Here is a 23104-nt window from a genome sequence, read left to right on the forward strand (position 1 = left end):
GCTGGGATATGGGGTTTCCCAGACCACCCCCCTTGGCAGAGAAGACTTCTCTGACCCTGGGGTGTAAAAGCCCGGGGACAGGGACTGCCTTCAGGCCGAGCCTCCCTCTCACCTCACCGGTGCCCTCTCTGCTTATCTGCCCTCACTGCCTTGGCTTCCGAGGGTCCTGCTCCCAACCATTACTTAATGCATCAACAGATGGAACAAGTATCACGCATACGGGTCCGAGGGCGTCTTCCTGTCCTGAGGCGGAACCTGACTCCTAGATGACGATGTCTCTGTAGTTGTTGCAAAATGATACCCATGGTGAGTGGGTAGGTGGGCAGGGCAGATTTAGGGCTTGAACTTACACTTCAGTGGCAACCTACCACCTCTGGTGTGTCCCTGTAACCCTTAGACTGGCTGGCTGAGAATACAGACTGGCACAGGGCAAACTCACCTCACTGACGGGAACTGTCTCTGTTCACTCTTTGGAAAATGAGTGAGGGGAAAAAGCAGAGAAGGTATGGAAGGGCAGAAGCCTGAGACTTGTCACCGACTTGATTTTAGGTTCTGGGTCCGTGATATAACTGGGTGATAACAGGCAGCTTAAACCCTTTATCCCAGTGTGTGCCTCTGTGAAGCGTGGGCCATACGCTCCTCTCCACGGGGCCGTGGCAGCAGCAGAGGGGATCTGATGCCGGGGACAACTCTGACAGCTGAAAACACTAAAAATCAGAGCAGGACCGGGCAGGGCAAGGATATGTGCTTATGTCACGGGAGGCTGACCTGCTTCAGGACTGAGGTGTTCTGTTCTCCCACTGGGTTGGCTGGATATTTATTTATTCATCCTAAAAATACTTCGGTTCAAGTCTGAGAGTCTGGCTAACAGATTTATCTCCTATGACGCCATCTCGTCACGGGCTTTTCCCACGGACACCCCACTTTTGTCACGGGGGGATGCGGCACGTGCTTGACGCAGGAGCTGAGGACACGAAAAAGGCAAAGCGAACCAGTGGCTTGGGGAGCCCCAGCCCAGGGTCCGGGGCCCAAGCGGTGGGTGGCAGGGCTGTGACCCAGCCTCAGGGGTGTCTGACTTGGAGCTTGTGCTCTTGATCAACATCCTACAGGCTCTACTTCTCTCTACTTGTTTTTTTTCCTAATACCTTTCCTTTCCTCTTACTTCTCATTACAAAATCAAAGAGGCGAGTGGGACAGGTCATTATCTCCACATACAGATGTACAGTCTGAGAAGCGCCACCGTGCAGCCCAGTCCCTTGTCCAGGGCAGGCAGTGGGTCAGGCTGGTGGGGTGGTGAAGGAGCTGGAGAGCTCCGGGATCTAGGAGGCCACCACCCTCGAACTCCTGCTCAGTACCTGCAGATACGTTTCCAGGGCTGTCCACACATTCCAGTCATGCAGGGGGGCTCCCTTGCCCAGGTGCACTTGGATCCTCTTCTCTCGTTCTGCACAGCTCAGAGCTGGGTGGGCCTGGGCCCTGGGGATGTCCAGGACCGTCTCATGCACATACACGGACCAGAGGTTGCAAGTGGCCTCCGTGGTGTTGGGGGGGAACTCCCACCCATGCTGCTGCTGGTTGTGGCCCAGCTCGTGGATGGGCCCCCACAGACCTCTGCTTCTTATGCCTGTCTCACTAAGGAGCTCCGGCACCGACTGCAGGTGGCACATGATGGGGTAGCCTGCGTGCATCCAGCCTGGGGGCACAAAGGAAGAGGTGAGGCTTGCGGTGGGGGGACACCCAAACCTATCTCCCCTCATTCCTGCCCACTGTGTAACTTCCTCACCATCCTGGGTGCTCCTAATAATTCTAGAATCTCAGTGCTGATTGGAGAGTACATGGCTTTCTTTAACTCGGTCAGGAACTGCGAGGTCACTAGCCGCCTTCCCAGCCTCTCACAGCAGGCAGGCCCTCCTCTCCACCCTGGCCACCACTCTGGCCACTCTACATGGGCATCCTCGCTGTTACTCACTGCTTCGTTCTGTGTGGGTTTCCTACGGAGCAAGTCTGTGCCGTTATGTCCTGTGTCTGGATTTGAGATCCCTGAGGCCAGGACAGAGCCATTCCTTCTGCCACACAGACTGCTGCTGTCCAGATTTATACTCTTTAGCAGAGATAAGCTTGCTTGCCCTTTTTTAAAGATGAGAAAACTTGAGATCCAGAAGAATATTCTCTGTGTCAGAAGCAGATTTCCTTATTTTTCCCGAGATGCACTTCTTTCCTCACACCACTCAATGCTCAGTGCAAACCTCCTTACTCCCTTTCACTGCCGACTCCGATCTAAGTCTGAGGGAAATATTTCTGTTTTACCCTCTCCTTGAAACGACAGAGATGGCCCGTTGCTCTCTGTGAACTAGTTCTACCGTCCTGTGAAATCTCACCTTGTAGATATAAGGGATTCACGTCACCTGTAACCATCTTTGCACCTCCCCCCCTCAAGATCCATGTCTTTTATGTCTTTTTTCCTTTCCTGGTGAAATTATGCCTTACACAAACTGCACTTAAAAACAGGTAAAATAGTAAATCAATAGTGTCCACTGCCTGGGTACATGCCCCCGAACACCCACCGGCTGAGAGCTGCACGTCAGCAACGATTCTCTCGGGACGGCAGAAGGGGAAAGGCCGGGCTGCTAGCCTGGCGATCGCCTGCATCATGTCGTCCCAGAGGCGGAGCAGCGGCTCGGGCTCCTCCAGGGCCTGCAGGTCTGCAGTTGGCAGCGTCAGGATGACGTTGTCTGTGGCCAGCTCTCCCCAGGGAGCTGGGCTCTCCCACACACAGCTCCTCCACTCCTCCACTGATGTCTTACCTGGGAATCAAGGTCATGGACCTGTCACCCACTTCCCTTGAGCGGAAAAATACCACCTGAGCTCCCAGAGGACAACACTGCAGCAGTGAACAATCATCACGTGGTTCTGCACACTCTGAAGTGGGGACAGGCCTTATTCCACCGGAGTCTGCAGGACACAGGGTGTTCCATATTTCCTGCCTCCACTGCCATGGCGAATACTTCTTCCTCCTCCCGTCTCCCGCCCTGACCCCCGCTGAGCAACCAGCCCACAACCACTGTGCGTCCCCAGTCCTCGACGTTCAGGCCACTTACCCAGCTTGTAGTACGGGGCAGGCACGGCCCTTTTGACGGTGACAGACACAGGGCCCAGCTTACTGCCATTGGGCACAATGACATAGAGAAGGCCACCCCAGAGGCAGGAGACCGACCTTTTGGTCCTGTCCATTAAGCACTGGTGAGTCACCACCGGAGCTCGAGACAGCTTGCTGGCCTTGGTTAAGTCATCGGTGTGGCAGCCAATCTGTACCTGGGGAGGTGATTCCACCACACATCAGAGGAACCAGGTTGCTTGGTATGTGCGGTGGAGGGGGTAGGTTGTGCATGCTGCTGTGTGGATGGCAGGTATTAGGGAAGCTCCATCTTCCCCTATCTGTGAACTATGCACAGAAGCATCAAATGTTAGCATTTCAAAAGTCATATGGACTGAGGGGTAGACGTAGAATCATGTAGAATGATGTAGAATGGTTTTTCCAGGGATTTAACAGCTCCACAATGGATCATCGTCAGACAGACCAGGTACAACCCTGAGGCTTATACTGACTGATGCCCCTGGGTACCTCTGTGCCAGGCAGAGTCGCAGGCTCTCCTGCCAGGGCTGAAACCAGGGTAGTGATTCTGATCCTGGGAATGAGTCGGAGGGGATCCTGCTCTCCCTCTGGGTGCACACAGGACGTCCACCCGCCCAGGAGCAGTGGGGTCCGGCCTGAGAGGGAGAGGAGTGATTCTTCCTTCCCCCTTTGCCCAGGGCCCCCCTTCCTGGTCAGATGGTCTGAGTGCTGTTTGTCTGAGTCCTCAGGTTGCTTTCCTTGGGTTTAATGTAAATGAGCTCCTGGAAGGATGCTGATGCAAGAGACCCTAACTGTGGTAGGCAGCGAGCCTCGGAATTGAGCAAAAAATTTAAATTCTGCATGTAAGACCTATTTTGAATTAGTGGAGTAAGTATACCCTTCAGGTGTCAAGGTAAAGAGGTAAAACTCAGCAAGGGCTTGTGCCCCACGGAAGTGGGTGAGGGTCTGAATACGCAGTGGGCGCTGCCTCGTGCGTCCCTGTGGGCAGGTAAAAGCCACACGGGGAGACCTGACACAAGGCTTTGAGTGCTGGATCTGCTGCAGGAGCCCCGGCATCTTCAGTCCCCGCCCCAGCTTTCCTGAAATCGAGCTGCTTCGTCTGTGACACCTGTAATACGGGCAGAGCCACCACTGCCTGGACTCCTGGTGGCGAGGAGGACGCAGCCGCTCTGCGCTCTGGGGTGTCGGCCGTGGTGTTCTGGCCTTACCTTCAGGCCGGCAGACACCGCAGCTTCAGACAGTGAGACTTCGGCATTTCGTCCGTTTAGGAGGTAGAGTCCAGTACTCACCCAGGAATCGCCATGGCCTGGCAAAAGCCACAGGGAAGGCTGAGTCCTTCCCCAGGTGCCTGCCGTCCACCTGGAGCCTCGCAGCCCGCCCAGAGGTATGGCCACTGCCCCACGCCCCGCAGCTCACCCAGGCTCCCGGTGCTCAGCCCACCTAAAGCCTAAGAAAGCCAACCCCCCTTCCTGAAAGTTCCTGGTGGAGGATGCAGCTGGCCTGCCTGAGCTTCAGTCCCTGCCATGTCCACCCTCCCCAGGTCCCAGCGCTCTGGGCACTCTCCTTCCTCCATACCTGCACTGCTTGCACTGATCTCCACAGTGACGGGCTGTTCCGAGGGGTTCAGGCTGGAGCGGCAGGTCCCAGTCACCAGCCCCTGAGCCAGCTGGGAGCAGTCAGTCCCAGAGCGTGCCAGCTCTGTGGCCAGGCAGAGCACGGCAGCCTCGCAGGAATCCCTGGCCACTGGCTTTTCCCAGCTCACGGTTGGGACGCCCGACCGACGCAGCATCTTTCTCAGGAGTTGGTGCAAGGATAGGTAGGCAGGGAGCCCCTCTGCAGGAATCTGTAGGAAGGCTGCGCCATCTACACCCAGCTTTGCCAGCCAGCTCTTTTCCAAGTTCCTATCCCTGTGGCTCAGGACAGCTTGGAATTCAGACAGCGCCTTGCGGAAGTGGTAGCTCCGCATCTTGGGGGTAGGGACCGGGAAACAGCCTGGGTCAAGAGTTGAAGCTAGGATGCTGAGGCCGAAGCAGTTGAGGATGACATTGCCAGGGAAACCAGACAAGGTGGAGCGGCCTGGGTTCTGGGAGGCCCACCACCAGGCCTGGCCCCCGATCAGCAAGCCCCCACCCTCAGCCACAAACTCCTGCAGCTGCTTAGCCTCCTTGTCACTGTAAGCCACACAGCAGTAGACACGCAAGTCACCTGTCAGACGAGGCTCCAGGCTGCACTCCAGGCCGCACTCTGACAGCAGGCCACACAGGTTTTTTAGACTTGTGTTTACCCCGACTTTGCCTGTCTGGCCTCTGGCCAGCCAGTGCACAGCGTTGAGCAAAAAGGGCCCCATCTTGGGAGCACAGAGCATGCCCTCATGGGCAGCCAAGACGACCCGGCCCCGGCCATAGCGGGCAGCTGCCAGGAAGCAGCCAAGCGAGGCATCGAACCCCAGCGGGAAGGCCAGGGCCCCGTGCACCAGCAGCTGCGAGGGGATTCCCCCCGTCTTGACGTCCAGCTCAGAGATCCCTTCCAGGAGCTGCTGCTGATCCTGCCCGAGATCCTGTCCACACCTGGAAAGTGACATGGGGACAAAGTGGCTACAGTCAGTTAATGAACCACCGAAATGAGCTTAAGAAATCTAAGATCATATAGTTCCTGCCAATCTCCTCACTCTATGTACCATTTAGAATTTTAACACATAATACCATTATTTTATCAAGACTAAGGCATTTTTTTCACCTTCTAATATACTGTGGTATATTGTCATTTAATTGGCAGCGTTTGCTCATACTTAATAACATAAAATAATGGTGCTTCTCTAATCGGTGTTGTCATGGATTTGATGAAATACTGAAGAGTAAGGGAGTGAGTGGCTTTATGTGTACATCTTACTCTTAAAGGTCCACATTCTCCAGGTGAACACTTCCATTTAATCAGTAAATAGGCACCCAAGGAAATTCAGGAATACCAGAATGATAATCAAAAGATCTGAGTAAAAGTTTGGCCCCATTTACCATTCTAGAGATTTATGCAGCACAAATGAGTGATTTTACTGAGAATCTATTATGTGTCAGGTAGTTTTAGAAGCTTGGATATACTTGTGAAGCCAATAGTTAAAATGTCTGCTTGTGGAGTTTGTTTTAGTATGGGTGTGTGTATAGGTATGTGTGAGTGGAAATGGGCAATAAACTGAATCAGTTTAAAGGGGATCAGGAATGCAGGGGTTCGGCAGGGTTGAAATTTTAAGCAAGGTGATCAGGATAGATGACACATGAAGTGACATTTGAGCTGAGAGTTGCAGAAGATGAGTTAATCAGCCATCAGAAACCCAAGAAAGGCCCAGTCCAGGCCAAGGAAACAGCCGATGCAAAGGCTTTTGGGTAGAAGTGTGCCTGGTAGTGTCTGCAGAACAGAAAGGAGGCCTGTGTGGTTGCGGCAGAGCAGAATCAGAGGCCAGAGGAGTGATGGGGAGGCCAGATGATGTTCAAGCCGACCGTGAGCAAGGAAATGAGGACATTCACAGCGTCTGGCCACATTGTCTAGGAGTTAGAGTCCTCCATCTACAGGAAAACGTACTGATTCATCTGGTATCACTCACATACATTTGCCCTTGGGGACCTACCCCAGCGCCCCAACCACTGCCTATAATTTGACCCCAGCCCCTGGCCAGAGTGACCCGAGAGTGGGCATGTGGGGGTGGGCTAGTGGTAAGCCTGGAACTGGGCCTCCTGTTACTGGGAAAGAGGCTTTATCACTCTGAGGTCATGACACGTAAGGACCCTGTGAGCCTAGGGCTACGGGCCACCTCACAGTGCGTGGAGACGCCAGGGGATGGGGCCAGCACAGAAGACAGAATCTGGGAGGCAGGGGCAGCTCACATTATGACATCAAGTCCCTGAGGGACCTGGTCTCCTCTGGAGTTTTCAGTTAGTCCAACAAGAATGTGCTGATCTCTGTTCCATTTATATATATAGTTTTATAAATTAATGCACTGGCATCGTGGATTATATATTTTCCTGCTCTGAGGATGCTTATGGTGAATCTGCCTCTTTAACTACATCTAACTCGAGGATCTGCTACACTGTGTGGGGATCTCAACCTGATCTGAGAGCTGAGGAGAAGGCACTGAGGGAGGAAGGGGGGGAGTGTGGGGGGTTTATATCAAACCGAAGCCGAGTGCACAGGTGACGCCATCGCTTTCTGAGCAGTTTAAACGGCAGCGTGAGGACGGCAGTGATCGGAAAGGTCAGTGGGAAGTGAGCTGCTGTCTGTTATATTCACAGTGGGTAACTGGCTTATCTCACCTGAGGTGCTGGGCTCTCCATTTGTTTTCTTCACTCTGAAATCCCCTTTTTTAGGCCCCTCTCTCTCTCATTTTATTGAACATATATTCCCAGGAAGTTCTTTTATTGCTTGAAGCATCCTCAGGGAATCTGCTTCTGTTCATTGGTCACATTTTTCTTCCAAGTGTGACTGATTCTTTCCATACTAAATTTCTCTCATATTTCCATTTTCAATTTATAATAGCATTTTTACCTATTATATGGATTTTGGTCATGGTTAGCACTGGTAGATCCTTTGTATGCACTGAAATAGTGTGGGTGAATTCTCCCTGACGCCCTAAGTTAATGCAGGACCAGTTTGCCCTCACACCACATCCATCCACCTTCTCAGATTATACTGAGGGCTGTATATTGCTTCTTTCCACTTTCTTAACACCTGAGGTTCATAGCACTAACCGAAGGGCAAAGATCAGCTGGGGCTACTGCTGTCCTTGCTGGGGCTGGTTCCTCTCTTTGGGGATCTAGGCTGACTCCAGTCAACTAGACATAGATGCATTTGAGGGGTTCAGCCCACCACCGTGCATGGAAGATTGGGGAACTTGGCATCCATTTCTTTCTCCACCAAACCCTGAAGTTGCTTTGTTGCTCTTATACTTGAGGTTTTTTTTTTCTTAAGTGTCTACTCACCCAATTTGTTCATTCTTCTACAACATGAGAAGCATTAATGGTAGTTCCTGGATTTGTGGTTTCAACTTTTTTCTTCCTGTTGTGCATCTGGGGTGGGCATGGTCTCAGGAGGTGCCATGCACCACATCACACATCAGCCACCAGCCAGTGCTCAGCTGTACAGGGCATCAGCATCAAATCCACGTTCAGCTGTTCCCTTTTTTTTTCTCATTCATTTGGTCACATTAATTCTGGATTCTGGTCTCATTTCACACTATCTTTACCTGAAAACTCTTTACATTTATGGATCTTAAATATGAAAAAGGAACAAGCAGCAGGGAGTGCTGATGAGGTCTTGCAGTCAGCGGGACCATGGTGAGGATCAGATGAGATACTATGCAACTTCAAGAGATGCATAAGCTACCAGTATGTATTTACTTTCATAGAAGCAGTTCCTAACATGTTCTAGACCTTGTAGGTTACACCGTATGTAAATGTAATGAGCTGTTGATCTGAGACTAACCTGTTCCCCAGACTCTGCAGTCTTAGTGTAAAAGCAGCGAGAGCCTTTGGCTATGATTGGGCACAGCAGTGCCCGCCTCAGGTTTGTAAACACAGGTATGCAGACAGCTCTTGCCCTTGGCGACAGGACATGTAAGGATCTCTTGTTGATTTTTAGAGACTGCCCCTCCCCTTGGCAGACGAGCAGTTCCCATGGGAGCCCCAGAGCCTTCAGCAGGAGTTTGAAGTCAGCAAACCTACTAGGTCAGTCCGGGAGCCTTTGATCAAGTTTTGTTGGTAGAAAAATTCACTGAAAATCTCAAAGGTGACACTGTGAAGGAGGCAGGACTCTGAGCTGAGGGCCGGGGCTCAGTGTAAGGGCCTTCTTTACAGGGTGGGTCAGTTCCAGCTCCCTTTCTAGCTGAGGCAGGAAGCCTCTGAGGCTCAGCCCCCTGGCAGCACATCCCACATGATGAAGTTGACTGCGGTTAACACTGGCCCACTAGGCTGTCTGGTGTATATTCATTCATACATTTGGTCATTCATTTAGGTAATACAGAAACCCATCTCTGCTATGTTTCACACACCACTGAGAACAGAGCAGCAGCCACAACAGGCAAGATCAATGCATTCATGCAGCTTTACGTTCTGGTTGGCTAGACAGGCACTAGCAAGTCCCCAGGTGGGGTGGCCACAGACTGTGACCAATGATGTTGAGGTAAGAAATGGGAACATGTAAAACTGGAAGGTTAGTCTTACTACAGTAGGGTTATAGGGAAGGATTCCTCTGAGGAGGGTGTTTGAGCTGAAACTGGTTAAGGAGAATAAACTGGCTTTTCAAGAGCTCAGCAAAGATCCAGAATAGGAAGAGAAATTTGAAAACCAAGTCTTAAACCTAACTTTATCATTGAACTGCCAGTGTTATTTTTTTGAGTAACCAGATTTCCCAGTATCTTGATATTCTACCTAATGTTACACCTTGTGGCCTTCACATCAAGAGAGATTTCTAAAACACTTTAAAGATATTGTGGCTGATGTATCAATTATAGCTCCTCAAAATACCAAAACTAGGAAATACCTAAGTCCTCAACAAAAGGAAAGAGTTAAACAAATTATGGAACATGTATTGTCATTAGAAGTACTCATTAAAAAGATTATTTAAAAAAATAGAAAATAGCAGAATGTAATCACAACAAGCAAAAATTCTGTATGATGATGATGATACATAAAGGTAAAGATTTTGTTGGGGACATTATAAGAAATCAAAAATATTCAAATACTTTAATGTCATATTGTTATTTCAGTAAAAGCTTTACAAATAAGGAAAACTGGTAATGTGGAAAAATTACTTTCATACATTACTTGAGCATTCACACTTTAGCCAAACAAGTATAGACTTAAACACTACTGTAATCCCAGTTCCCAAAACAGTGTCTAGAATTTAACAGGCACTCAATAAATTTTAAGTGAATGAAAGAATGGATATATAGACAAGTACTAAAAAAGACAGAAAGAAAACTGGTATGTTAAGGAAATTCCTTTCTTTCTCCATTTTGTTGCTGACTTAATAAAACAATGTAAATGATGTGAGGTTGAAGAAAGACATTGTAATGTGACTTTAGGAGGATTTTTCTGTTTGTTTAAGGGCTTATAAAAAGGTAGGAAAGTAATATGAAAATTTTTTTTCAGGTTATAATTATAATTTGGAGATTTTTTAATGTTTAATGTTTAAAGATGAAAATAATAATCACCTTCCAGCCTATCACTAAAGATAGACTATTATTGTTTTATTTTCTTCTAGTGTTTTATATTGTAACTATACATGTTTTAACAAATTTGGCATCATTTAAATATTTTTATATATTCTATTATCTCACAAACATATTCTTATTCCTTTAAGTAGTCTTTGAACACATGATTTTTAATGGCTGCATAATCGTTGACTCTATAAATGTAGTATATACCACAATAATTTAAGCAATGTTCCATTTACAAATACTTAAGAGTTCTCCCAGTGTTTTAGTTAATAGTGAAAAGACTATTAAAAATATCTGATAATAAGAAGAAATACAGATGGCCAACAGGCACATGAAATGATGATCCATATCATTAATCGTCAGGCAAATGCAAATTAAAACCACAATGAGATACCACCTTATACCAGTTAGAATGGCCACTGTCCAAAAGACAAGAAACAACAAATGCTGGTGAGGGTGCGGAGAAAGAGGAACCCTCCTACACTGTTGGTGGGAATGTAAATTGGTGCAACCACTGTGAAAAGCAGTATGGAGGTTTCTCAAAAAACTAAAAATAGAAAAACCATTTGATCCAAATTCCACTCCTAGGAATTTACCCAAAGTAAACAAGATTCCTGATTCGAACAGATATAGGCACCCCTATGTTTATCACTGCACTATTTGCAGTAGCCAAGATATGGAAGCAACCTAAGTGTCCACCAATAGAGAAATGCATAAAGAAGATGTGGTACATATGCACGATGGAATATTATTTAGCCATAAAAAAAAAAGAAATCCTCCCATTTGCAACAACATGGATGGATCTAGAGGGTATTGCTCAGTGAAACAAGCCAGGCAGAGAAAGACAAATACCATATGATTTCACTTATTTGTGGAGTATAAAAACAAAATAGCAGTAGACTCATGGACACTGAGAAATAACTAGTGGTTACCAAGGGGGAGAGGTTGGGATGGGTGTGGCAGGGAGGGGGATAAACGGGCACAATAATTAGCAATCACAATCTAAGTTGATCACAGGGATTGCTGAACCACTATGATGTACATTTGAAACATAAGATTGTAATTGATACTTTAATTAAAAAAAATCTAAATATCTCCCTCACAGCCCAATGTCTCCTTATGTCCAATCCTCTTCCTTCCCTTCCCCATAGGGTTGGTCTGGAGACACTTTCTAATGAACTTCCTGCATACTAATCTCTGTCTCAGAGTTGGCTTCCTGCCTGGGGAACCCAATTCTGGGGAATTTGGCAATCTTTAGCAAAATTCTATTTGCATTTATCCTTTGACTCAGCAATCTCATTTCCAATAATATGGCAAAAATATGAAGACATATACACAAAGGTATTCACTGCAATATATATGTAATAGTAAGAATACTGGAAAAAAATGCTAGAAACTCAAATGTCTGTCAGTAAAGAACTAACTGAAGAATTATACTGCATCAATACATTGTAGTATAATAGAACATAAACTGCATATCTATATACTGTTATGGAGCCATATCCATGAAATGATGTTAAGCAGAAAAATTAAGGTGGAAAAAAATATTAATAGTTTACTATTGCCTTTTCCAAGAAGGGGAAGGATATATGTGTGTGTGTGTGTGTGTATATAAACAAACAATGGAGTAAAAACAAATTTTTTTAAAAAGAGAGGAAAGAAACTGTATGAAGGGGACAGGGATAGAGTATAATAGGCATCTTAAAATTTTACTTTGGATCCACATAACTATTTTACATAACTATAAAATAAGATTATTTTACAAAAGCAATTCCAAAAGGCAGAACTAAAATAAACAGATGAATCTACATGTGTGTACTTAGTGGTATAACCACAAAGGGAAGAACTTTTCTAAGTGACTTTAAAAGGATGGTAATTTGAATTTATATACCTCATAAAATACATCAATCATGGGAATTAATGATGACATTAAGGAATTATTAATTCTTTTAGGTGTGATATTGGTGTCTTGTGGTTACATTTTCAAAAGAGTTTGTATCTTTAGAGATACATATTGAAATTCTTACAGGTGGAATGATACGATGTCTGCCGTTTGCTTCAGAATAATCTGGGGTGGGGGTGGGGCTGTAGATGAAATCGTGAGTTGGCTACTGAGGTGGGGAAAAGCTGCAGGGGGCTCATTGTATTGTTCTCTCTCCATTGCATCTTTTTGAAATTTTCCATAATTAAAAGTTAAAACAAACACAAAATAATCTTCAGATTCAGTAGCAGAGATGAAAAATGTAAGTGTAGATGAAAAAAACCCGTTTAGCTTGCTGGACAGGGGTCCTTTGGAATAATTAAGAGAATTAGGCTGGTGGGATTTAACCTGTTTGTCCCTTAGGCTCAGACAGGCTGGAGTGAATCAGATCCACCCTGGCATCCTGAGTAACCCATGGTCACCCGCCCTCTTAAAGGGGAGGAAGTCCAAAGCGCCAGGGCTTGGGGCCGAGGGCCCAGAGCACTCCTCGCTCGGTGCGCACACCCTTCCTAGTAGCAGAAGCTCAGTTCCTTCCGAGATGCCAGTGCCCACTTAAATATATTCAGCCCCTTAGCCCCTCTGGCAGCTAGAGGTGGCCCGGTGAGCTAGTTTAGGCCGCTGAAATGTAACAGTAGGTCAAACGGTCAGGGCTTCTGGATGTTAAATTATTTTCTGAATGAAAAGGAGCATATTCAGCAGGTATATCCATTCTAGCTTATTCTTGTCTAGGTGTAATTACAGTGCCTGAAGTAGTAGTGACAATCCCGTCACCTTAAAGATAAAAGGGACATGCCACGATGGGAGTGGCGGGGTGTGGGGCAGAGAGACAGAGACAGGAGGAGTGAACTTGGGACATCGTGGAATGTCCTGCCACAGGCCTATCTACATGGACTTCCTGTTACATGAGAAAAATACACTCCTACATGGTCAGCCCATGGCAAGAGGCCTTCTGTTACGGTGGCCAGTCACGATCAGTCACTCATTTCACAGGTCATCTCCAACCCCAAACATCCAGAATGAAACTACTGACCCTGCCATCTTCCCCTCATCTCTCTCAGCCCCACAGAGGGCAGCACCGTCTGTATGGCCTTCAGACCAGAACTCCTCACTCCTTTGCCTTTCCTGCTGCTTGTTCAGTGGGTCAGCCATGCCTGCCGGGCCAGGGTGCAGCCTGCAGCTCCACTGCTGTCCCACCTGAGGGGCTGCTCTCTCTCCTGTGGTCTGTTTCTGTGGCCTCTAGGTGGGTCTCCTCCTTCAGCCCTGCTTTCTACAGTCTGTTCTCCGCCATCAGTCAAAGGGCTCCTTTGAAATGTAAGTACCTCGCATGGTCTGTACAGAATCAAAAATGCCCTCTCCTCTCACTGGGAATAAGAGCTATGGCCCTACCGTGGACCCCCTCACCGCCTGCCCCACTAGCCCTCATTCACTCAGCTCCACTCACACCAGCTGCTTTGATGTTCCTGGAACATACCAAGCGGACTTCTGCTCCAGACTTTAACCCTTGCCCCTCACCCTGCCTGGAGTCCTCTTTTCCCAGGTTCCCATATGGCTCATTCCCTAAATTCCATCAGGTCTCTTAAACGGCACCTGACCGGAGAAGCCTTCCAGGCAGGCAGTGGCTTATGTGCACTCACATCCGTTCCCCACCCTGCTCTGTCATGTTCTGTGTTTCAGGGAACTCTGTTTCCCAGGTTCCCTGCCTGCTGGCTTCTGGTGGGCTCAGCTCACCTACCTGCTCAGTGTTAGAAGACTGAGCAGGTAGAGGAAGAGGCCAAAGTAAGTGTCTCCCTTCAGGCTGTGTCTCTGGCAAACATTGTGTCTTCTCTGAGAGTCCAGGCCCCACTAGGCAGCCCCTCCAGTTGGGGTGCTGGCTCCTGCTGGACAAGCCTAACACAGTGCCAGCTTCAGCGGGGGGCTGCAGCCCCTGGGCTCCGGGGACACCACCGCCTCCCTTTCAGTCGTGCTGCCACCTATCCCTTGGGCACTGTGCTGTTCCGTGCGCGTTTGCAGCTTGAATCACCTGCTTAGTCAGTTCCCCATATTAAATTCCTTCTGTTTGAAACAGCAACCAGTCCTTAATAGGCCTCATAGAAAAGCCTCCCATAATAACCCTAAATAAATTTTTTCCACTCCTGTCCCTGTCACTTCATCCACTTTGCTTTCCCTATAACTCTTATCAGCATCTGCTGGAGTTTGTATCTCTTTCTTTGATTGCCTAATTCTCTATTGGAAGATATGTGACAAGCAGCAGGCCTTTGTCAGCTGGATGGGGCCGGCACAGGTACATGCTCACACAAATAAGCAACGTTCTTTCATTCGCTTGGGATACTGACACGTACTCTCCGTGTCCCAGGCACTAGGCACAGAACAGAGTGATGGGTAAGACAAGCTTTGCTATTTGGCGGATTGTTGCTTTGGCCATTTGGATAGGGTAGCAGTGAGAACCCAGCCCCTTAGGCTTTGGTGCATTTTAATTTTCCTGGTTTTGGTTTGTGGTAGTTCCACAACATTGGAAAATTACATATATTAAATGGAAGCTCATCAAAGAGAGGGATCAAATCTGTTGCTAACATGCATCAGACCCGCTGTGGGAAACTACTCACCTGACAAGGAGAGGGATCATGGGGACCTTCTTGGAGACCTTGAACTGGCCTCTGTCCCCATAGGTGTCGGTGAAGTGCACTCCAGCCACACTGGTCACCTGGTTCCCGGGGAAGTTGGACAGCACGTTGTCACAACCATGCTGACTGGCCCAATACCAGGCCTGGCCCCCAATGAGCAAGCCCCCTCCCCGTTTCACAAACTGGATCAGCTCTGCAGTCAGGGTGTCATTGTAGGCATTGATACAGTAAACCCCCAGGGAATCTCCGGGTTCTGGCTGAGTTTGAGCCTCAACCCCAGAGCCCTGCAGGATGTTCACAAGTGGTGCCAGGGATGGGTGCACTCCCACAGGAGCCCCAGGCGAGGGACAGAGCCAGTGCACTGCATTGAGAAGAAACGGGGCCAAGTTGGCATCCAGCAGATAGCCCTCGTGGGATGCCACCACCAGGCGGCCTCGGCCGTAGGAGGAGGCAGCAATGAGGACCTGGTCCTTGTCATTCACCATCACCGGGAAGGAAGCCTCTCCAGTAAGAAGGAGTTCACTGGGGATGGGGCCTCTGGGGACATTCCAGCTTGTCACCCCATCCATGAGGGCCTCAAAAGCAGCAGCAGGAGTTGTCGCCATGGTTCAGTCAGCTGCTGCAGAAGAAAGCAAAGACACAGCTGGGTCAGAACAGATGAGAGAATGAGTGAAAAAATGACTAAATGCTTTCACACAAAAACCATTTATTGGGTTCTCCACTTGTGTGCTGAGCACTGGGGATACAGCAAGGAACACAACAAATAAGGTCCCCACTTTAATGAATCTAGTATTTTAGAAGAGGAAGAACTATAAATAAGGTAAATAAATAAAATGCAGCAATTAGTTATTATAAAATAAAACATAGTGATAGGATAGCAAGTGACTGGAAAACTTTAGATTGAGAAACAGGAAAGGCCTATATGAGAATGTGACATTGACACTGAAACCTGCAGTGCTGTGTATACCAATATAGAGGTGCACCAGGGAGGATGGAGAGAGCTGGGCCAGGGGCACGCAGGACCCAAGTGGATGGGGGGCAGCTAGATCCGGCAGGACCTGGCAGATCAAGGTCAGAGATGAAATGCACACGTTGACTTAGCACTTTCTATTTCTTTGGATAAAAAGGTCAGGTGACCTTTCAGACTGCATTTGTTCTGACAGCTTTGACTAAATAAGTTGGAAATAGCTCCTAGTTTATCAAGTATACCTAAATGGAGAGTTTCCCACCTCTACGTGGGTAGCATTCTGTGGTTTTCAGAGGTCTTTTAAAATTCGGTGAGCCTAAAACCAGGTGCATTATTCCCTTCAAAGCAGCGCCTCTTGGATAAATCAGGCCTCAATTTCCCCACTTATAAAAAGAGAATACTACATCCCCTGAAGACTGTTTTTGAAGATTAAGAGGATGCATATATAAAAACTCCTTCTCCTGGGCCGGGTGCACAGTGAGCACTGAGAAAATGCAAGTGTCTGTCCCTCTGCTGCCCTTTCCAGCTTCTCTGGTGACAAGGGCTGTATAGCAGAGCTCTGGGTGCCCTCGGCCCACCTCCGACTCACCAGCCGCCCAGAGGGACTTCCTGGGCACTGGGAAGTCTCATCTCCGCAGGTGCGCAGGGCAGCTCTGAAGTGGCGGTGAGCTGACGCCCGGGGAGCTTTGCCCGTGGAGGGCATCAGGATGGCCCGAGGTGTGGCCGAGTTCCTCAGAGGGCCCCTGGGGAACTGAGCTCGCGCTGCCCACAGTGTGATGGCCCAGTGACAGGCCCTTCACTGCCTTTCCCTCCCTCCTTGTCTTGGGCCTCACTTCCTCAGGCTGACGTTCTGGGCTCACTTCCCAGCCAAACCACCTGCGCTTAAGTCGTTCTACCAGGCTTTGCTTTGGGAAGACTCAACTAAGACGCCAAAGCCTGTGCCACGTTTGCCTCCTTCCTTCCTGTCTCCTGTTTCCTTATGCAGGCAGCCAACCCACCTCCTTTTCATCGTTACTGTCTCTCTCAAACACCAGACCCTTTAGTTTACATCCGGATCTAGACTAATCCAATCTGGTTTTAGTCCCCAGGATGCAATCTCATCTACAGTCTTTCTCAAGCCATCCAACTCCCATCTCTTCCTATTAAAACCCTGCCAATTGTGTCCGCTCCCCATCAGGTAAAAGCTGAGTGCTCCCCTGGATTTTAAGGCCTCCAGGGTCTGGGCTTTCCACTGTTTTCTAGACTTTCTTCCGGCTACATTCTCCACTAAATCTCTGCTAGGCTTGGCCTGAGCAAGCCCTGTATTTCCTGTATAATTCCGGCTCCTATTTATTTTACCTTACTTTTTTAACTTCCCTTCGTATCTGCCACCTCTCTCAGTAATGCGCCCAGGGAAGAGAATTCACAGGAGAATGTAGGTGAGCAGTCTCAGCTTTCAGGTTTAGGAATGGGGAAAGGCAGCGAGAGAGGTCAGGAAGCCTGGGGTCAAGATCATGCTAACTTACCTCTGAGGAGACAAGGGAAGTCTTTCACTCTTCGGGGCCTTCCCGGTTTTACAGGAAAAGCAAAAAACCCAGGGGACAAGTAATAGGTTCTTAGAAGGCTGACCCTAATTCTTAAGTGCGTGCACGCGAGCAGGCACGCACACATTTTTGTCAAATGCTTGATTCACCAGTTCAAAGAGCCCAGAGAAACGTGTTTTGGGAACTCACGCAAATTTAGACATTTAGCAAATAGCACCAGACTGGTAAAACGAAACAAAAGCCTGGACCTGAGAAAGAGACCCGACTGAGGGCACGTTCTCGGTCACGCTGCGGCGCCCGGCTCCCGTCTCCACCCCGCGACGCGCTCTGGTGGGCAAACTCACGCTGTGCTCGCGGGGGTCTGCGGCGCCGGCACTGGGCGCTGGGGCCCCGGCGGAGGTGCGGCGGGCGGCCCGGGGCGGGGCTTCAGTGGGGAGGGGACGATGGACGTGGCTCACGGGGGCGTGGCGCTGCGGGGCGTAGAGTGGGGCGGGGCTAGGGGATCTTGGACGCACCCCTCCTCTACCCGTCCTCGGACTGCCGCATTGGGGCGGCGCCGCGGGGCCGGGGGCGTATGCGGTGTGCGCGGCCCGTGCCCCCGCGGTTCACCGGCCTGCGGGGGTTAGGGCGGAAATCCGCTCGCCCAAGCCCCCCGGGGGTTCTTGGGTAAGGGAGGCTTCTCTGCAAAGCAGCTGTTAACGCTTGGAGAGGAATGCAAACGCCGTCTCCAGTAAACCAGATTCGGGGCAAGCAATCCCTCGGCAACAACGTTACAGCAGAGGGTCCGCGGCGACCCCTGTGCTCGGGCCGTGGGATGCGGCGCCCGAGAACAGTGGCTGCCGAGTGGTCGCCGTCCAGCGGCTGCTGCGCTGCAGGGCTTCCCCCGGTGGCCAGCCGCGGCGGTGCACCCCGGGCCCGGGGAGACTGGCGCTGGTCCTGGGGACTCAGCCGCTACAACCGGTTTGGGGGAGGATATAGGAGTCAGACCAGGGATAAGCCTGCTGGGACGGAAACGAGCCTGTTTCATCGCGGCTGCTGCTTGCATTTCTTCCTCAGGGTGGAAAGGTGTAAACCGTGGTGGAAGAGTGCGGGGAGATGTGCCCCGAGGTTGCACAGCCTCGCCCCGCGGATACGCTGGGTTCACCTCGATGGAATTTGTTTTGGGTCAGAGAGTGGATACAGGAAGGGGTGGGGCGGTGAGTGTCATGACTTGGGGTGATTACGGAGAAGGGGGCTACCACTGGCTATGCATGTAAATCATCGCACTGTTTTAAAATTACCGGATGTGTCCCCTAAAAAAGGAAAAGGTTCTTGACCATCTCTTTATAAGCATTATTTCAAAGCAGCAGTTATTCTCATAGTCTGATTTAATTTTAAATTTGGAACACTCTTCAGTCATTGTCTCTTCTGTCTCCGGGAGGGGATGGTCAAGGCCATTCTCTTTATAAAGAGGTCTCTCCTTGACCTTGCTGTCCAGTTCCCTCTCTTTCTTGTATTTTCATTTTTTATCTCCTCCTGATTTCTTTCCTGGACTGAAAATATACGTTGGTTAAACTCCCTTTCTTGACTCTCTATATGAAACATGCCATTTCTTCCGTGCAGTTTACCTGGTCCTTTGCCAAGAATGAGGTTCAAACCTCGGCAATCCAACTTCTGCTTCTGACATTTCCTTTCCTTCCCAAGGTCACTGTGGTTTCCTCCTCAACTTCAGACTGCATCCTTACCTGCTTGCCTTCAGTGCTTACTAGGCATTAGACTGATCTTTCATTTTCACTCTTCTGAATTAACATAATGCTATATTATTATTGTAATTCTCTTTGGAGCTTTACCAAAATATACTTTCAGCATTTTAAGTTAGCTTTTTTTTCTTTGAGAATGGGGGCAGCTAGGAATGAAGTGTTGGTACGTAATGCCTAGCGATACAGCCTCCGTGTGGTATGGCCCTGCTGGGCTCTCTAGCTTCTTTAACACGGTGGTTCTTCTTTTCTCCCAATACTCTGGCTTCTTAGATTTTCTTTATGTTTACTCAAAGTGCAACAATCCCTCCTACCAAAGTAAAGTTTCCTTCTCCTAGAAAATGACTTAAAATGACTTTTAGTCATCACTTCCCCAGAAAAGGCATTTCTAACCTCCAGACTGTACCAGATACTCCTCCTGACTACACCAAGCACCTCTGCTTCTTAGTTCTTACCCAGGTTGTAATTTTACACTTATTTGTATGATCCTTTGATTAACTTGGGATTCCCTCATAGGGTCTCACGCTCTGAGTATAGAGTCAGTTTCCTTTTTGCCCACCATTGGGTTCTTATTGCCTAGTTTCATTCCTGACATGTAGTAGACTTTAATTTCTTTTTTTACTTTTTATTAAGGTATGATTGATATACACTCTTATGAAGGTTTCACATGAAAAAACAATGTGGTTACTACATTTACCCATATTATCAAGTCCCCACCCATACCCCAATGCAGTCACTGTCCATCCATCAGTACAGCAAGATCCCACAGATCCACTATGTGCCTTCTCTGTGCTACACTGTTCTCCCCGTGATCCCCCACACCGTGTCTACTAAACATAATACCTCTCAGTCCCCTTCTCCCTCCCTCCCTACTCGCCCTCCCACACCCCTCCCCTTTGGTAACCACTAGTTTATTCTTGGAGTCTCTGGGTCTGCTGCTATTTTGTTCCTTCAGGTTTGCTTCATTGTTATACTCCACAAATGAGGGAAATCATTTGGCATTTGTCTTTCTCTGCCTTGCTTACTTCACTGAGCATGACGTCCTCCAGCTCCATCCATGTTGTTGCAAATGGTAGGATTTGCTGCTTTCTTATGGCTGAATAGTATTCCATTGTGTATATGTACCACATCTTCTTTATCCATTCACCTACATATGGACACTTCGGTTGCTTCTATATCTTGGCTATTGTAAAAAGTGCTGCAATAAACATACGGGTGCATATGTCTTTTTGAATCTGAGATTGTATTCTTTGGGTAAATTCCAAGGAGTGGGATTCCTGGGTAAAATGGTGTTGCTCTTCAGCAACAAGAAGGCGGGGGGACAAGCAGGACCAGCCTGTTATCCCCGGGGCTGAGCGAGAGGGCAAGTGTCAGCGGCTTGGACACCCTCCCATGAGATCCGGGGAAAAACAAAACCACACCAAGCCGCTGGGAGATGTGTCAGCCTCAAGGACACAGCAAAACTCAGCTTTATTCCATCAGAGGCTTAGTTGTATAGGGGAAGATAAGGAAGTAACAGAAACCAATGGGAATTGATTATCTCATCTGTCACTAGGGTCTTTAGGCAGGTTTCGGGTTAGGTGGGGAGGCGGAATTCGGGCCAAGAGCGCGCGCGTGGGAAGCTAGTTAGGCCACGAATGCGGAAGTAACGAGGGAGGGTGGAAACTTCCAGCCTGTGGCCACCTCATGATCACAAGCCCAAAAGCGGCAAAAGGTCCCAACAATTCCCACTTTTTGTTTTATAAATGCTCTGGGATGTCCCGGCAGGCAAGGCCCCTGTCTTAGGTTGTCCCCCTCTGGGGATCTTACCCGTCACTGGGTACCTTGCAGCTCTTCGGTTGTCCCAAGCTTACTCATCCTCCATGGCCTGTCTTAGGTTGTCTCCACCTTGGAGATCTTACCCATCGTGGGCGCGCAGGGAGATAGTTAGGGGGAATTAATGGACACGGCCTCATCATAAGGTTCACAGCGATCGTAGGGGTCACTGGCTTCCGTGGCAACTCTCTGGTAATGTACCTGCACGCACATCAACTGAATTGATTCAATTCTTTCTTGGACAAACTGGATAATCTTGTTAATAATGCAGGGCCCAAAAGTGAAAAGTAGGAGCAAAAGAAGGATAGAACCAAGGAAGGGCAGAATATAGGGCAACCACCCATGTAACTCAGTCCAAAGAAAATTGGCTTGTAATTCTTTTCAGCGTCTCTTGAGGTCTTCTTGAAGTTGCTTGACCTTATTTTGGACTATGCCGGAGCGGTTCACATAAAAGCAGCACTCTTCCTGTAAAAAGAGACATAAGCCTCCCTTTTCAGCTGTGAGGAGATCAAGCCCCCTATGGTTCTGTAGGACTACTGCTGAGAGGGAATCCAACTGTGCTTGGAGGTCAAGAATTGTGCTGGCCACAGCTCATAGGTCATCGATTATAGGGGTCTCTGATGGTCTTTCGTAGTATGGCTCTTGCTTGACCGGGATCTCCAAATCCTGTCCTAGCTAATGGGAGATTTATTGCCATTAACAGGAAGACCAGCATCATTGGGCTCATTGCAGACCCTGAAAGAGAGAAAGAAGAGAGATATCCTCAGGAGGCAGGAGGCCTTCTGGGTCATCATTGACATCAAGTGAACTCCCCCTCCTTAGGGGGGTAATACTTGAGATCCCTTGTGGGGACCCAGATCGGCCTTTTTTCATTGGTCAGAAAGACACAGCCAAATCCCCTTCCAGCTGTAATGAGGGGGTCTGGGCCCCTCCATTCTCCAGTAAGGGGGTCCTTCCATCGGGCTCTAATCATCCGATAAGTAACGGTTGTTGTCCAGTGCTTTTGGAAGGGCGAGAATTGTTTGCCTTTGGCAAAATTTAAAATATTTAGAGTAAATAATGCCATCTTTAGTTGATCATGGGGGCAGAGTGTTCCCCCTTTTTGTTTTATTATTTGACATTTGAGGGTATGATTGTGTTTTTCCATGATTGCTTGTCCTTTAGGGTTATGAGGAATTCCAGTGGTATGGGAAATTTGCCATTTTCTCAAGAATTCAGTGAAAGATTTACTAATAAAGCAGGGACCATTATCGGTTTTGATTTGATCTGGTAGGCCAAGAACGGTGAAGCACTGGAGAAAATGGCTTATGGCATGTTTAGATTTTTCTCCCATATGGGCTGTAGCCCAACAAGCATGGGAGAAGGTATCAACTGTTTAGAAATATGTATTTAAGCTTCCCAAAAGGGGCAAAATGTGTGACATCAGTCTGCCAAAGGTTATTGGGCCTCAGGCCTCGAGGGTTCACTCCGCCCTTTTGAAGTGGAGGAACTTGTAGAAAAGGCTGGCATGACTTACATGTCCTAATGATCTTTTTTAAGTCTCTGACGGGGACTTGAGGGAACCGATGGTGTAGTCCTCTCCAATTAGCATGTGTAAATTGATGAAAAGAGGTGCCCTCCTGTACTATGTAGGCTGAAGCTAGTCGTTCAGCAAGAGCATTGCCTCGACAAAAAGCTTGGCAAATCTTGATGTCCCCTTAGATGTACAAAAAGGGGAACTAGTCTCTGTTTTAACAAATTGCGGGCTTGAATAATCAAAGGAGTGATGGGATTATTGTCAAGTCTGATGTGTGCACCCACAAGGTTGGGCAGTAGATTGACAATGTAAAGGCTATCAGAAAACAGATTAAGAGGGCTTTGGTTCTCAGATAGAGCTAAAACAACAGCATAAAGCTCTTTAAACTGGGCAGAGCCCTGTACCTCATGAAAGAGGGTTATGGCCGGAGGGCACTCACTTGTGCCTGGGGGGAACATTACCATAGTGTCTCCCCGTTTACCCCCGTCGGTAAAAACAGAGGGGAAAGAGGGGTCTGCCTCAGTGAGGAACATTTTAGGCGGCTGCCAAGACAATTGGCTAAAGGAACTCATCCACTTATAGGGACCATAGTGACAGTCTACTATCCC

At 48.5% G+C, this 23104-nt stretch overlaps 1 protein-coding gene and 1 long non-coding RNA gene across 10 annotated transcripts in view; one reads left to right on the forward strand and one right to left on the reverse strand.

Annotated features, from left to right (window-relative positions):
- The window catches only part of TCAF2 (TRPM8 channel associated factor 2), a 37222-nt gene extending 18850 nt beyond the window's left edge, over window positions 1-18372 (reverse strand). The window contains exons 1-7 of one of the 9 annotated variants that reach the window (XM_036926178.2): window positions 18204-18372; window positions 14922-15555; window positions 4709-5700; window positions 4342-4439; window positions 3099-3312; window positions 2565-2804; window positions 1356-1693 (exon numbers count right to left, since the gene is read on the reverse strand). In XM_036926178.2, coding sequence (XP_036782073.2) covers window positions 1356-1693; window positions 2565-2804; window positions 3099-3312; window positions 4342-4439; window positions 4709-5700; window positions 14922-15544 — 2505 coding nt within the window. In that variant the 5' untranslated portion in view covers window positions 15545-15555; window positions 18204-18372. The other 8 variants (XM_036926175.2, XM_036926177.2, XM_057504851.1 and 5 more) reach the window with 8 other exon arrangements.
- The window catches only part of LOC130684320 (uncharacterized), a 115492-nt gene that overhangs the window by 58522 nt on the left and 33866 nt on the right, over window positions 1-23104 (forward strand). The gene's annotated exons all lie outside the window — the stretch shown is intronic.

This window comes from Manis pentadactyla, chromosome 7 (genome assembly GCF_030020395.1).
Source record: "Manis pentadactyla isolate mManPen7 chromosome 7, mManPen7.hap1, whole genome shotgun sequence".
NCBI classification, from domain to species: Eukaryota; Metazoa; Chordata; class Mammalia; order Pholidota; family Manidae; genus Manis; species Manis pentadactyla.